Source organism: Haliotis asinina, chromosome 6 (genome assembly GCF_037392515.1).
Source record: "Haliotis asinina isolate JCU_RB_2024 chromosome 6, JCU_Hal_asi_v2, whole genome shotgun sequence".
Taxonomy (NCBI): domain Eukaryota; kingdom Metazoa; phylum Mollusca; class Gastropoda; order Lepetellida; family Haliotidae; genus Haliotis; species Haliotis asinina.
This window is the reverse complement of record NC_090285.1, coordinates 25,081,241-25,097,611: the sequence shown is the minus strand read 5'-3', so window position 1 is coordinate 25,097,611 and position 16,371 is coordinate 25,081,241. Positions and strand designations below refer to the sequence as shown.

The window sequence follows — 16,371 nt, the reverse complement described above, 5'->3', positions numbered from 1 at the left end:
GTAAATGACATTCAAGTTTAATGCCAAGATGCCAATGTTCTATTTAATACCGATTAATACCCCAGTAATCTTTCAATTAAATGTTACCTCTGTCTCCTGGCAACTCGATCAGCACAAGCATTGCCGACAAGCATTGTCCGTGTTTTTCGCGTTCGGTCAGACAAGGGAGATAACAGCAACATGCTTATGTGTACGCTTTGCGTTCCAAGCGAAGAAGCTTACGAATTCGTCCTGAAGCCTATTAATGTCCACTGAAACAATCCCTTGCCACGGCATTCGATGCATAGAGTGTGATTACAATCATCATAGCTCCTCGTTAACAACTACTTTAAAATCTGTGGAGTCATTGTGCTCATTGTTCAGCTGGAGCAAGTTGTGAGAAACCAAATGCAATGTCTTCTAAAACAAACCGGAACAGAAGATTCCAGAACCAGTGTAGCAACCATGATATCCCATTGGTCAAGAATTTCAATCTGCCTTGAGAATAACATACCTAATTTAATGACATTAGAATCAGCTTTGTTCGAGTCAAAACTTTGTCTGGAGACTATACAATGTGGAATGTTATTGGAATTAAATATCCGTATTCTTGTCTATTTTGGTGTAGACGTGTTATTGAATGAAAATTGAATGCATCATATTATATCCTACAGCTGCTGGCTGAAGCTGTTTGTCATCATACGCATCTGTGTCTTGCCTTATTTATGCCACGCCCATTCCTGCTGGTATACAGGGTTTGCATCTATATCTGTAAGATATTCAAGATACATTGCTAAAGCTATGTCAATGTTCAAGAAAATTTGCAGTTGGTCATATATGCATATAATAAACATCTCAGAAATGGTGTCTTAATTCTAATTTTTTTACCTTTGTATAGTGGGTTGTTAAGACAGAACTTCTAACGACATTGCCAGCTCGAAAACGCTTAAGACATTAACTTTGTAGCCTTTAACTTGAAGAGGACAAACCCTATTTCGACCTAGGGTAACATATTCTTGGTTGCCTGCTTGATAGATTTGAGCCCAACACAATAACTTGGTTTAATAAACAATCATAGGTAACTTCATTGACAAAAGGAATCGTTTAATTTAATAGCAATTTGGATAGATGAGTGCATATATGTATATATAGATATATAGAACTATAAGTATATAAAACTATACTCAACATACAACTACACTCGGCTACTGAGGTCGAGAAGAGATTGAGAGGCGTAATATGGGTAGACCGTAGATGCTCTTGGTAGGATCATTCCTGTAAAGGATTTACACTTCAAAAGGCACTGAGTATGTAATATCACAAAACCCAAGTGAATCCAGGGGGAGTGGGGGAAGAGGGTGAAATATATTTAAACACATTACAGTCTGGTACTTGTTCAAGCGTCCATTGCAAACACTGCATGGAGTGATACATCGCTGATACGGTGCAGTATTAAAATATACAACATAGTTGAGCGATTACCCCGTTGGACCTAGTCTTGGTTTGGAAATGTGGTCAGGGGACATAACTCCTCCGTGACTGCGCTTATTTATCTGGCGTAAACCAACTCCTTGGATCCACTTTGCATTGTGCAAAGGCAGTCGGTTTCCTGTAACTAGTGTGTTGTCAAGTATGACAATCAGTATGGTCAAGGAGGAACGATCACAGTGTGCACTTAGACCTCAACAACTTCAGTCAACCTGAATAGCCCAGTTTCGGGCTTCTCCCTACATTACTGCCATACTGTAAAATATCACTGCAAGGGAGGCCCTTAGCCATCCCCTTCTCTTAGCAGATTAATGTTATTGGATTGTTTTGTAACAGATTATTACAGATTTTGGGTAATAATATGTATTAACACATCGACATAAGTATTCTTCTTTAAAAAAATCATATTCCCAAACTTATCAGCTCTTAAAAAGTTTCAGATATTTCCACTGGGCTGTATCGGTTTGACTGAATGGAATAATTCTATATTATTAACTGAAATAAAAGCTGGTATCGATGAATCAACATCAGCTGAACTTGGTTGCCATGAAATCTGCTTCCTATCAGCATCCACACAACAAACAGAATAATAACCTCCACAGTGTATTCAAGTGTTGTATATTACTCGCTACTGAGTTGGTCCTGTACAAAATCTAAGCTGTTATATTCTTCTTAGTAATGATAGAGAACACACTGGTTAAAGCATTGATATGTCTTGTCCAATAAACTATACAGAACATACTACAGAAACAGGCTTCAGACCGTGTTCATACACTCAGTCGATGACCATGTAAAACACATGCATGCGTGACTGTTGACCGCCGCTATTTGTTTCTCGCCATTGTTGTATTAAAGTTACACCGGTTTCTAACGTCGTATCCATTTGCACTTAACCAGTGAGAACCACAGGGGTTCAGGTTGCCCGATAACACGTCACAGAAATTTAAACTGAAGCATATCTCGCTTACATGTCGGAAATAGACCGACCTGTATAATAACGGAAACTGTGTTCAGTCACTCCTTGTTGTGACGTTTGTTTGGCGCTCAGATTATTAGGGGTACAGGTCAGTACATTTTCCTTTATACATCTTAAACACTACACCGACGAAACATTTCGTTATATGTTCACGTTGTTTTTATTTGTAAGAAGGGTTTTCAAGAACAGTTAATTTAGTCTGTTTTTACCCTGAGTAGACCATGTCTTTGTATAATTAGAGTTCTCACTAACCGCTTGGCTGAAGTAAAGAAAGTGCTATTGCGACGACTTCCGTCTAATCTTTCCGACTGCTGACTAGACCCAGACGTCGTGGCTAAATAAAACAATGTGTTGAGAGTTTTCGTATTAGATATAGCATGGAAAATTTAATCAAATAGCATATAGATTATGAATCGTTTTATGTTTCTATTTTGTTAACAAATCATTACCACAAAGATTAATATATGCCTAATGCCTTTTACTCTCAGACACAATATGAAGTATCCTTCTGAAATGCACACTACAAGAATAACTGACAAGTCACTTCATACTTACAGGGTCTTGGTGTTTTAAAAACCCTATTTTGTTGTGATTTTTTTCTATTTTTTTTTTTAAAATTAACACTTCACTAAAACCGAGTTTAAAACCGAAAGTAATTTTATCATTAATCTTTTCACAATTGATGTTTGAGCTGAATAGAAAATCAAGATCAATTACATCAACTTCATAGGCACCTGCAGATGTGTTTATCAAATTACTCAATATAAAGTGTAACATTTTGACTAGTATGTTTACGTACATGTATGAGGTACAATTTAATCTATACATATGTACGTTAAAGTCAATGTGTAAAGTGAATCATCGTGGAAATATTGTTTATGTCAATAAAGATGCCACTACAGTACCTGTACCTTGGGCTTTTCCCTAAAAGTTCATTTGTATTCCCTAAAAACAGCAATACACATTGATACTGATTTTTCAGCCAATCTTTCAAACAAAGCAAGTTTTTTCAGGTAATTTGGAAAATGACTGAAAATTTCAGGCAGTTTACAAATTATTGATATCAATCAGGAAGTTTACTCATTTACTGACTGTACACATTGACCGATTGTACGCATTGGCTGATTGTACACATTGGCTGATTGTACACATTGGCTGATTGTACACACTGACTGAATGTACACATTGGCTGATTGAACGCATTGGCTGTAATATATATATATCGAACCATAAGAAACTACTCTTCTTGGAAAGGCTTGAAATCCTCGCCAACCGACCAGTATCCCACTTCTTCCTGAAATGCATTATCGTTTTGTGGGTTACTGCCATCGTTGCCATAAGGTGGCTGCCAGGACACTTCAGCCCTCCTCCTCACATATCTATAGATATAAGCTGCCGTTGAAACAATTGCCAGTGCTATGCAACGATAGTCTTCACTCGTAGGTTGGAAAACATGTACCATTCCTGGCCCTTGAGAACTGTTTGAGGAATCGATGGCGAAATCACCAAGTGCACTGTCATCTGGGAAACATTCAGGCCTCAATATCACAATAAAATATTCGATAAATATAAACATAAAAAAAAAACCATCATGGACATTTCATAGTTAGAGGCAGAATTCACACATTTTCGACAATGTTTTGCCCTATAATGTATATATTGGGGCATATGCACTCACTTTAGTTTCCTAGTGATGCAATACTTGTTGTGCCTCACGACTTGCCTGAAATCGATAACTGAAACGTCGTCGTAAAAGTTTTCAAAAAGGGAACATTCGCCATATATGGACAGTAAACAATTGTTCCTTATATCGTAAACTGTCGTATACGGTGTTGTCCGTTTCTACCGAACGGATTTCATTCACAAAGCTGTGCGTCGGATACGCTCAAAGGGACATATCTAGCGGTTCCGCATTTTCGGCCCGTAGATGACGCGAGAGTCGATTTAATACAACTTTGCATTAATCCACTCGACAATTGAACACATTGTATAGTAGCTTCCCTAAGGGCTGATAGTTAGCATTATTGAAAAATCATTATATATTTTTTAGAGAACAGTGGTATGATATGGTGCCTTTAAGCTTTAAGTACGGTTTTGTTTAAGGTAGAAAACTATAATAAAGAGAGCTGTGCATTCATTGTGAGTGTTTTTGACCTGCTCTGCCTTCGGTTTGGTCAGTCTCTGCCTGGAAATGAATACAGTCGCTTACAGCATATGAAATAAACTTAGTCACACAAAGATGCAGGTTGATTTAAAAAACATTATATAGAAGCAAGATAATTTTAATTCAATCTCAAAACTACACTCGTCATTATGCGTGTGTGCTACACAAAGACACAGTAATATATGTCACGCATGTAAGATATATCCAAGTATTTCGGTGTCACTATTGAAGTGTATCGGTTTGAAGATCTAATATTCTCTGTCTGTAGGTTGCGGACTTTATAAGAATATCAATGGCAATCAGCAGTCATATAAATGCTATAAGTGTTAAACTATGAATATATTAAAGTGGTTCTGAAAAAGTGGTTAGCGTCTAGTTACTCACAAAGGCAGTTGGTCCAGGGATGGATCCATCCCTGCTACCTCATCTGTATACATAGATATAGCGGTCATATATACTGGAGAAAATAAGTTAAGGATAATGGTATTTTTATGACTGATATTTTAGCAGTGTGTCAATGAATATCTATACACTTGGAAAGTACTTAAACACATTATAATGAATATCACGTAGATTTGTTTCAATATATCTTCACAAGAAACACTTTAAAATGCCGCTAACAGAACTCGAGCAATAATATGTTAAGTCCCCTCTTCAGAAACTTCAGAATGCACGTTAATAACTTCACAACAGGTCAACCTTAACAATTTGTGTATACCACGGAATTCCAAACAAAGTATAGTGTTATGTGCAATTAAAGAAACGTTTCTGCGTTGTGAATTAAGCTGCAATGACGGATGATCTATACATGCATTCATGTCGAGTATCAATTTGAAACAGAACCAGTAACAATTTCCACAAAGGAGATAAAACGAAGATGAGAAAACGAACAATATTGTCGTGTTGCTTTTCATATGACGCCCCAAGGATTTTAATTTTAAACCCATCAATCGGTCAACTTCATTTCTAGTTAGGATATATCCAACTATTCTTCCTTTCAAGTTGTTTGTTTGTTGCGTGTTGTTTATTCCCGTAACTAAGAAAGCTGTAAGCTGGTGTCTCTGGTCTGTATCTTACACTCACCATTCACAAGGATAAATAGTTTCTCAAGCAGAAAAAAATCTGTGAATCTAGCAACTTAAAAATGAAACACAATAAGCTACGATGCATAGTTATGCTCTGTTATTCTTCATATGAACAGATGATGCATACATCTGTACTGTGCAACTGCTGTGTACAGCAATCCTAAAAGATCCCATCCAGGGGAACAGCTATGCTCTTTCTGAGTATACGTTTAAGCAAGGTAGTGGTTCGATTCAGTTTGGGTTATGTTTTATTGTAAAGTATTTCATCGTTTGTATTAATTTAAATCCTACTGCGCTCAAAAATTAAAGAATCTCTTTGTAAAAGACATTGCTTTCAAATTAGTTATTACTGTGTCAAAATGGCTTTCGTGCCACCTTGTTGTTCAATTAATGAATGCTTTGAGTACGTGGGGCATTGACCACTACCCCGAAATATACTCTGTACTCTGTACTGTTGATAACATAGCAAATAACAAAATAGCCTTAGAATACTTCTCACTTACGTTCAGATGATATTCATGTTTACCTTCGGCTTGTGCATTGTTGAATGTATTTGGAAGTTGGCCCTCGCCCCACGTTTCCACATCTACCTCTTCCTTCTCCATTAATAAATGCATATCAAGATACGGACAAGTATATAAACAATTATTTTACTTCACACATAAATGTCGTGTTTTGATTGGCTAAACGCCCTTCTATTATTTTCAATGTGCCCAACTAATAAGCGAGATACATTCTAATGTACCCCGCTGCCAATGACAACTCATTCGGTGCTTCTTCATCTCGAATAACATTGATGAATGGAAATTTTGGCTGGTGGAAGGGAGATAACTCTAAATCTGTTTTCCTTTGTGCAGTAACCAGCGATGGCTACGAAAGAATTTGCCTCGCATTTCAATAAATACATTTTGGCAAAACGTTCAAATGTATTCCCTGTGAATATTAAGATGGGGAAATACACCGTGGCGATTCAACTAAGGCAATACCTGCGGGAAAAACAGCATATTCGAAGATTCGAATCATCAATCCATGTTCCCCTCGTGACCAGTGAACAACTTATATTAAAACGTACTATAATAGCACATATAATTGTGAGTTTGCCAAACTCACGTAAAAATGCATGCATATTCCTTACTCTTGCTCAGCTTCAAGACAATATACGCCATCGCTGTTCTGTTGCTCCCCAAAACCGCTTTTTACCACCAATGTGTTTATATTAAGTCAGTGTTCAAAATCTCGATACATTTTGAATTGAGAAATCGGTTATATATTAGTGACATCACATCTTATCAGTTGCAGAATTCCTTAAAACAGTCCTCCCTGCTTGACGGTTTGTATGGAAATCCATATAGTATTATGCTAAGTTGTTTCAAAGGCATTTAGAAGTTGGAGGAATCAAACTGTTAGTGCTTTATGGTTCAACTTCTTTAAATGCGCTGACGTCGTAATGATTTACACATCACTCGAAATTATCAATGAGTTCCAAGTAACAATATTCACATTGCATAAGACTAATAGAAGTTTGTCTATTCATCTTCTTGGACTTTTCTATCAATTACCATCAAGAGCTCTATTGTAAAATTGGATAGTTTCAGCACCTTTTATAATAATCGTTCCATTCCAGCATATGCAGTTTACGTGAAGTAACCCTAACTTATACTTCTGCATTTTATAGTTAACACAACAATCTGTTACTCACGTTTCAGGACTAGACTACGTAACGCACAAACTTAGCATGATCATGGCAGTAAATCTATATCCCATCGAATCGACCGGTGTTCAAGCTACATCCAGAACCAGTCCTCACGAGGACAGATTATGTACGAAACATGTCTCCTACCTGAACTAACAGACTTAGCTCTGACTCGCAAATCGGTATTTGCTACAATGCAACGAGTCGTCGACGGTTACCTCCCTTTAGTGTTGATCCGGAAGGAGTATTGCGGAATAGAGTTCCCCTTTTCTGTGGGCTGTTCAGCCTGTGCTAATTTATGTAATGTGAAACGGGATATCTCACATGAAACGTTTTATCCCAACTCTTTGGTATTTGACTTCTGCGTCCCATAATTTTACCGCATGTTGAAGGCCGATGGATGTGATTTGGTTTGGTACTTCGGGTGACTGTTGTTGGCCGCAGTGGATCCGATAAGCGTCATGGATGAGGACAGTCTTCATTGATACTAAATATGGCGAGCTGTCAGTGTAGGCGGCAATAAAGGGAAATAACAGCGGTCTACATACGCATATGTCGGATATCTTATTATGTGTTCAAAATATATAGCTTTGGTCCTCATAAATGCTATTTTTTTTCTCAATTTTCATGTTTGTGTTTGTTATGACTTTACGTTGATTACTTATAGACTCACATCTATAATATTTCTGTGTGTCTGACAACAACCAAACTCAACCGTATTTTAAATACGACGTTCAGTCTTTATCACTACAATGTGTGTAGCCCCTTTTTGGTATCCCCGCCGTCATACTACTGGAATATTGCTTATTCCAAGGGTGTAAAACCATACTCACTCACTTTATCATGTCGTCTATACGTAATGAGTAATGTACAGTGACGGAAAACAGACTACTGCCGCTAACTGCTGCAAAACCAAACACCGCAGAGTATTGGGTTATTAACAGTTACTACGGTGGCAGTTGGGAAAATCTGTGCTAAGCACTACCAAACCATGATCACGATACTTACTAGTTCATTCTGTATCAGGTTCAGTATCGTTCCTCCTCAAGTGTATGTGAATCATGTGTGATGGAGAAAAACTGGCTTGACATCGTTTCTGAGGCACTGCCGTAACTGTGGGTGCGATCATCTTTTTAACATTTTAGCACCGTCTATTCCATAGTAGACGTTTGAAATGTCAGTATGTTCTGTGGTGTTTGTTTCAATCAGGATCTTGAATATACAAGACGAGCTTTAACTGAGAGTTACATTTATTTATGTCAATGATAACATTAGCCTGTTGTACTCTCATAAACCCAATTCGAAAAGTCTGTGTCTATATATATTATGTATTAGAATTCCGACTGCCCATAGAGGACTAAGTTGGTGAAATGTGTACACCCATCCAAGATTTGTCTCTGAGATATGTTCATAGAGACTACAACCACAACAATTACAAGGAATCTACATTTTATTATTGCCGATGATTATTAATATTAACAATTGTCACGATATATAAAAAGCAGCGGTAAAAGAAGCACAACATGCAGAGAAGAGATACTCGATGGTTTTGATTGGGTTCATCTTCTGATGTCCCAACATGTAAAGTGTGTGCTTCCTAACTAGTTCTAAAACATGGACAAAGGTTGCGATACCTTATTCACAATTAACTCTTCTTTAAGGGTAGCCTAAACGAATGACTATTCCAAAGACACATATTGTGGAGACATTACCTTTTTGAAGAGGCTTGCTAAGCATATCACCAAGGACATGTGAAATGGAATGACAATGTCCTTAATAACTGTACAAATGAATTGTTTTCCTATTAATGGCCTTGTAACAAGTAAATCGCATGGGTGACTGGCGGCTGCTTGTCGCCATTTACACTGATTGCATCTCAAATTTTGAACATGAAAAAACAGACAAAACACACATTTTAATGCAAAATCAAAGGTGCTTCAAAACTACATTTTCATCGTATACATTCAAAAAGAATATTTCTGACAAATCTCTGCAGTTGCGAACACGTTAAGTGTTGTAAAATTCAATGAGTCACAATTAACTACTTTGGAAAGGGTGTTTGAAATCTGATTTCACACTGATCATTATTTCAAGACAATACAACTCATTTTGATTATCATTTGACCGAGCCTTCTATCCCCTGTTCCATGATGCTGATTCCTGCTAGCTTTCCACCTTTGCTTGCATACTTTTCTATACGTGTATTGCATTGTTCTATTCATAAATGACATTTGAGTAGTCATTGTATGTGAACTATAACTTACCATTTAAATGCATATTCAATTTAGACGTATAAACAAACTATAATTTGTAATCTGAATGGAAACACTTGAAATCCGTTCATTTGTGTACTGAATTGTTAAAATATCTTTATCGAATTGTGCTGTTGTCTTGAATTATTGCTGAATGAGATTAAGACAAGAAAGATTACTTTTGGGTTTGTTATGTTGTTATGGAATCTACGGTCAAAATATTTTACAAAATGAAACTGGAAATATGAAATACGTGTTGCATGAACATCGAGTACTGTTGAAACAAATCTCTGTAATACATTTAAGTTTAGATAATGTTTCACTGAAATAATAGGATCATTCATTTGGGGCTTCTGGCTTCTTTTTTATATTTTTAAAAACATGATACAGAACACTTGGAAATGAAATGAAACGGAAAAGCATTGGTAATATGCATGGTTGTGGATAAACGGCAGCGTGGAGAATCAATGCAATGAAACCTATGCTATATATTGACATGTGTACTCAATTTAAAACCCTAGAAACCTCCATCATTGTTCTCGATATCTACGTCAAATGAGATTAATCAAAAAGTATACTAAGTAACCTTTCATATATGTGTCAGGCCATGATCTAGGACAAAACTTAGAGACACTTGATACAAATTGATTAAAATGAAATCATTCTGTTTGTATGAAATATTTTCTTTTTTCCAAACAGAACCGTCATGACGAGAAGTCATTCTTATCGGTGTTAAACCGTGTTCACGATACAATATATCCTGGAAAGATCCCGAAATAGTCCAAACTAGCCAGTGGTCGGTTTGATAATCATAAACTGCAAACCAACAGTATGGGGACACCTTAAACTTTGATAGTTATGTATAAGCTAAAGCATGATGAGATCATTGATACTCTCAGATAAATGCAACGTTGTGTGTGCTTAATGGGCTCTTTAAACAAAATGTTAGAACTTGCTCTGATGCAATTGATTCAATACCTGTTGAGTTTGAGTGAAATTAAAACATTGTGAAAAACAGCGAAAAACAAGGGTGCTGTTGAACACACCAGCACCATGTTTGATACAAACGCCCCCACACAACAGCCTAGTGCATGTGGAAGACATGGTGTTGTAAGCCATCTAACTGAGGCTGCTCAGTAGCATAATCATAATCCTCATAGAGGATACATAATCATGTCACACGGTGACAATGTTTGCAAACAATACCTGGAGGCTGAACGGAACACTGGAATGTTGTCTGTCTTTACGCTATGTTGTCATAGATCGATGAACTTTTAGTTCACTTTGCCATTACACAGATGAGCGTTTCTTTTTCTGTCCAAACATTTAACAGAACCTGAGGCTGGTTTTATACCATTACATTAACATGTTGACAAATTATGAGATATATTAATTTTGATAAACCGCTCAATGTTGTAAAGGGTCATGCTTGCTCTATCAAATGAACATAATCCTTGTCAAGTTCAGCGTGGTATTTCAGCCAGTAGGTATTTACTATCAGCGTGAGACATACACATAAATTTCCCACAGGGAATATTAGGTCTATTTAATCATGTCAATGAAAGTATTTTACTACCACTAAATAACATGAAGGTGTAATAAAGTTTTGATGCCGTTGAGCAAAATGTGAAAACACGTGACACAGCAAGGAATGAGTTCCAGGTACCGAACTGTGAATCTTTCAGAGAGCTTGGAAACATTGTTGACAATGGACAGAACCTGCATGGGAACTTTGATGAGCTGGTTCGTGCTGTGTTGTGGACAATGCTGTGAGTGCCTGGGCATCTGGTGTTATTCTCTCTAAAGAGGGATGGCACGGCAGCGGGGTGATAAGATGATGTGTTCTGTCCTAGGTTGCATCCCTATCTGCCACTGTCTTGGAGAACACCCACAGTGGAAGCACGTCACTGAAGTAAATCCTGCAAATCGAGAACATACACCTCTCTTCACACCGACCATTGATAGTTACTTTTGAATAAATATCCATACAAGCAGCTTATCTGACATACGTGAAATATGTTAAAGATACACAGGCATAAAATGTGATTATGAAGGTAATTTCTACCAATTACTGACCATTTGTGAATCTGTAAAAGAACCCATTCTTGGCAAAATTAGCTTTGTTGATTTTGACACCATCAAGCATGGGAACAAGTGGAAATGAAGCTTCTCTGGATAGCACTGTGCAGTACTGTGGGAAGAGATGGTCAAGCCAGGTCCCAGATATTACTTGTTGCTCATGAACATCAGCTACTGTCAACTGTAGGTCCTTGTAGTCAGGAACTGCTACTTCGCCAGGCTGAAAACTGAGACATCCTCTTTGAGCTCTTGCAGTTTGTTGACTCAAAGCGTCCAAGCCAGACGTTCCAGCCAATGAGGTTTGACGTCTTGCAACTGCTGTTACTGCGGTTGTTGGAAGCAACATTGCTGCATCTGCTTCTGGAATCTGATCATCCAACCCTATGAACAGATCAGAGCTTTGAGTTGGGTACTTGGACTTCTGCTGAAGCTGTGACGCAACTTGGCCAGAGGAAGATTCGGAGATTCCTCCAACCCCGCTACCATCTACAACATAGTGATGATATATGTTTTGGTATTCCGAATTTCGCCATGACTTCATTAAGGAATCGAGCCTATATTCTAAGACATCAAATTTCGACTGTGTTTGACTGAACATATGTATGACTCAATGTGTATATACGTGTACATGTGTGTGTGTGTGTGCCGATGTTCAGACATACTCAGTTTTCTTGGACAAAGAAAAGGGAAAAAATAGACGTAAAGGAATGGATCATTCATTGATGATGACTCATTTTCGGAAATGTCATCTTTTTCCGCACCACATGTTTTTCACCATTTCTTTAAGGTGTACAGTTCAGAAATATGTGCACTTTCTGTTGCTCAAAAGAGATTGAGTGCAAATATTAAAATGAAGATTACTCTTGACATGTTGGTCACTGCAGCCATAAAACAGATACATGCACAAGCTTTACATTGCTTTAAATGATGATAGCATTTGAAGCTAAAACTAAATATTCGATTTCACAGACTGAGAATGAAATTGACTCTGAACGAACGTATTGTGAGATGTCAGCAATGTTACTCCTCATCACTTTGTATTGTAGATATCGGTTAAGGTTACCGATGGAATAATCATGTGATTTGGTTGTACTCTGTAATTGGTTGAAATATATAAACTGGTGGATAGTGTTTAAACCAATATACAAATGCGACACATGTATTCGGTATCTTTAATCAATTTGTCCCTTGTAGCTAAATGTAAAGGTTGCGTCATCAATAAATGCCAAAAAACACAGCACATTAATTGTTCATGAAAGAAGTTCTGTACATCTAAGAGTGTTCGTGACATTATAATACTCCCCGCTACCCTTGATGGTCATATCGATTTACATTAGGCTATTGTGAAGTAATCGAAATTCAGTATCAAGTATCAGACAAAAACCTCAACCAGTTTTAATTTGCACTTAGCTAGATCGTCTTGCTTAAGCATTTGGCTTGTGTACAGTCAGGTAACCATATATAAACAACATACTTATTGCAGATAGTTGGTATGTTTTTCTTGTGTTTTGATATTTAGCCGAAGACATCCGTTTCACACTGTATAATGGGACCATGTTGTTGCGGTAGTTCAAGACATCCGTTTCACACTGTATAATGGGACCATGTTGTTGCGGTAGTTCAAGACATCCGTTTCACACTGTATAATGGGACCATGTTGTTGCGGTAGTTCATGACATCCGTTTCACACTGTATAATGGGACCATGTTGTTGCGGTAGTTCATGACATCCGTTTCACACTGTATAATGGGACCATGTTGTTGCGGTAGTTCATGACATCCGTTTCACACTGTATAATGGGACCATGTTGTTGCGGTAGTTCATGACATCCGTTTCACACTGTATAATGGGACCATGTTGTTGCGGTAGTTCATGACATCCGTTTCACACTGTATAATGGGACCATGTTGTTGCGGTAGTTCATGATGATGCCCGGGATTATGAACGCCTACTGACATTTGGATTTTCATACATATTTTCAGTTGACTGATGTTTAATCACTGCCACACAAAATAATAATGCAACTAGTCGCAACTCGTTTAATACGATTGCATTAAACCCGAGTGTGTTGTTCTACCCTGAAATTGAATCAACTCTTTATTATGGAGGTATTGCTATTTTTTTACTATGGCAAGTGGTACAAACAAACTACACCTTGAAACGTTTCCTAAGACAAGTAACTAATCTAAATAGTTTTATTATTAACGATTATTTAGGAATTTCCTTCACATTTTTCATGCCATCATGTTTTAACCAAAACATTTGAAACGTCGATTTATTTGGTTACACGTGAACAATACCGTAACAAAATATTGTTTTGCCGCCTTGAAATGTACCATACAATTTGATATCGTGTGCAGGGTGAAGGTGCATAATACGTTATACGTTATAGTCTCAGGACAGAAAATATGCAAATGATCTTATAGTTGGCGCGGGATTATTCTTGATATAGTTAACTAGATGTAATGGCAGTAGGGCCATGCTAGTTGCAAAATGTTCCAGAATTAACTGAACAGATGAATACCTTAATAGCTGTACGATGAGACATGCGTTCCAATGAAATAAAAGACTTTTTCAAGCGATGATGTTTTTGTTTACGTAAGTTGAATATATAAATAACCGACGTGGGTCTTTTTGGTTCTGCTTTTTGCGATGTTTACACGTGCCATGATAATGGAAAGTTCAAGTATGTCATTATTACATCATGTTATTTATTCCATATTTCATGATCACAGACCCGTGAAGATTCGGCCTAGAGTTGGTCTTATAGTCTGCCGCACAGACCCTAAAGTATACACAAGCTTTCAAGAAAGCCCTCGCAAGTCTAGAAAGCTTCTGAAAATGAAGAAAGTCTCAGGGCTCCATTTCATTATATTTTTTTTTTTTATTATGAACGTTTTTTTTTCAGTAAAATATGTTCACTTCAGAGACTAGGTGTTAGTCTATTGGTCTTAAGTAATCTCTACTAAGAGGCGTCTAAGGGGATTGGGTAGCCACGCTCGCTTACTTAAGTCATTGCATCCCAGTTGTGTAGGTCGATGCTCATGTTGTTGATGTCCGGTTTGTCTGGTCCAAAGAAGATTATTTACAAACCGCCGATAAAGCTTTAATATTCTTGAGCACGGCCCAAACAACCAATGATATTTTATAAGGTATTTATCTTGGTGTTATTTATAATTTCGCATGCAATTTATATCTGGCAATGTTATTTTCTAGCGTTTGGGCTGCTCCTTGATAATATAGCTTTTTTCTGACGTCTAACTGATCCTGACTGGCTACACTTAAAACATACTGACTTGGTGTGCTGACAATACATATCAATGAAATATGTTGTCTAGATGTCTTGCAAAACGAACGATCTGTGATAACTTTATTTACTCCACAAGTCGTATTCACAATATTAGGCGAACCCGGCCAGCTATGTCTATTTTGCCTATAAACAAGGACACGTAACACATCCTTGGTGATGACTCAGATAACATGTGATCATAAAGCAAGAGTTATATCCCTTTGACAACAGTGACCACGTGAATACAAAGTGTATTGAATGCTACTGTTACGCGATGTAGTGCTCTGTGGCTTTTAGGCGTGTGCATTGGTTTAGCAACTTTCTGTCGACTATGCGAGCTTTCAATAATTTCAGTCCAGTATTAGTTTTGAAGTCAAGGAATTGCTATCCAAAACTTGCATATACCAAACCTCGACATATATCATATGTACAACATAGATACCCCGTCATTGTATATACATCCCTTCAGATGCATGTATACTCACATATGATCATGGTGCTAAATCGCCTCCCGAATATTCAAATGAAAACTTGAAAGGTTACCGACAACATCATCACTACGCAGTTATGAAATATTTGCGTCCGGATGTAAATGACAAAGGCAAGTCTAGCAAGCAGTTACGTATGCACAATAAAATCAATTAGAAGCCTACCGTCACAAACTCCTGATATAGCCGGGTCGTTGGCCATTTTGAAAAGTGCAATATTTGACGTGTTCAGAGGGACAGTAACAGCAGACGTCACACCAGTGAGATTGTGACCAACCTAACCAGTCAGAAGCTGGTGTCAGCACAGGGCTAGACTGCTCCTCACAAGCCAAGTAGAGAAAGTTTCGTTTCCTTGTGTGTCGTCTGCTTCAACCTATTGTGATTTAACAGTGTCTGGGCATAGCATAGGTCGATGATGACGTGTTTCACCACAGCTACAAACAATCACTCATGCATGTAGCAACGTCTAAAGATAGTACATGTACTTAGTACTTCGCTTATCTGCTTCTTATGCGCACCCTTTGAATCCACAATCTCCACTTCAAGCACGGCAAAAAGGACATGCAACATTTCCTCATAATGACCCAGTCACAATTTTCTCAGAAATATGTAATTATGAAACATGATATTGATTTTTTTGTTTTTTCCCAAGTGCATTTTCTGTAAATAGTCAATTCTACGTTCACTGCAGGAATGTACAGTAGCTTAGTTATAAAATTATACCTGTACAAAAAAAACGTAAAAACTCTTGTGAACAGTTTGTCAAGTGGAATAATATGTCAAGCGTTTCATTACTATCACTTATTTTTGATATACTATATACCAAATATCCTACACTGTATTTTAAATATGATGCCCCGTTTTACTGCTGTGCCACC

General features: G+C 37.4%; 1 protein-coding gene across 1 annotated transcript; it reads right to left on the bottom strand.

Moving 5' to 3' along the window:
• Positions 1 to 8,817: 8,817 nt before the first annotated feature.
• LOC137288240 (uncharacterized) lies at positions 8,818 to 15,808 on the bottom strand. The gene is made up of 3 exons (XM_067820694.1): positions 15,659 to 15,808; positions 11,714 to 12,202; positions 8,818 to 11,556 (listed from the first exon to the last, which is right to left on the bottom strand). The coding sequence occupies exons 1-3, from the start codon at positions 15,693 to 15,695 to the stop codon at positions 11,438 to 11,440; spliced, it is 645 nt and encodes a 214-aa protein (XP_067676795.1). The 5' UTR covers positions 15,696 to 15,808; the 3' UTR covers positions 8,818 to 11,437.
• Positions 15,809 to 16,371: the final 563 nt, after the last annotated feature.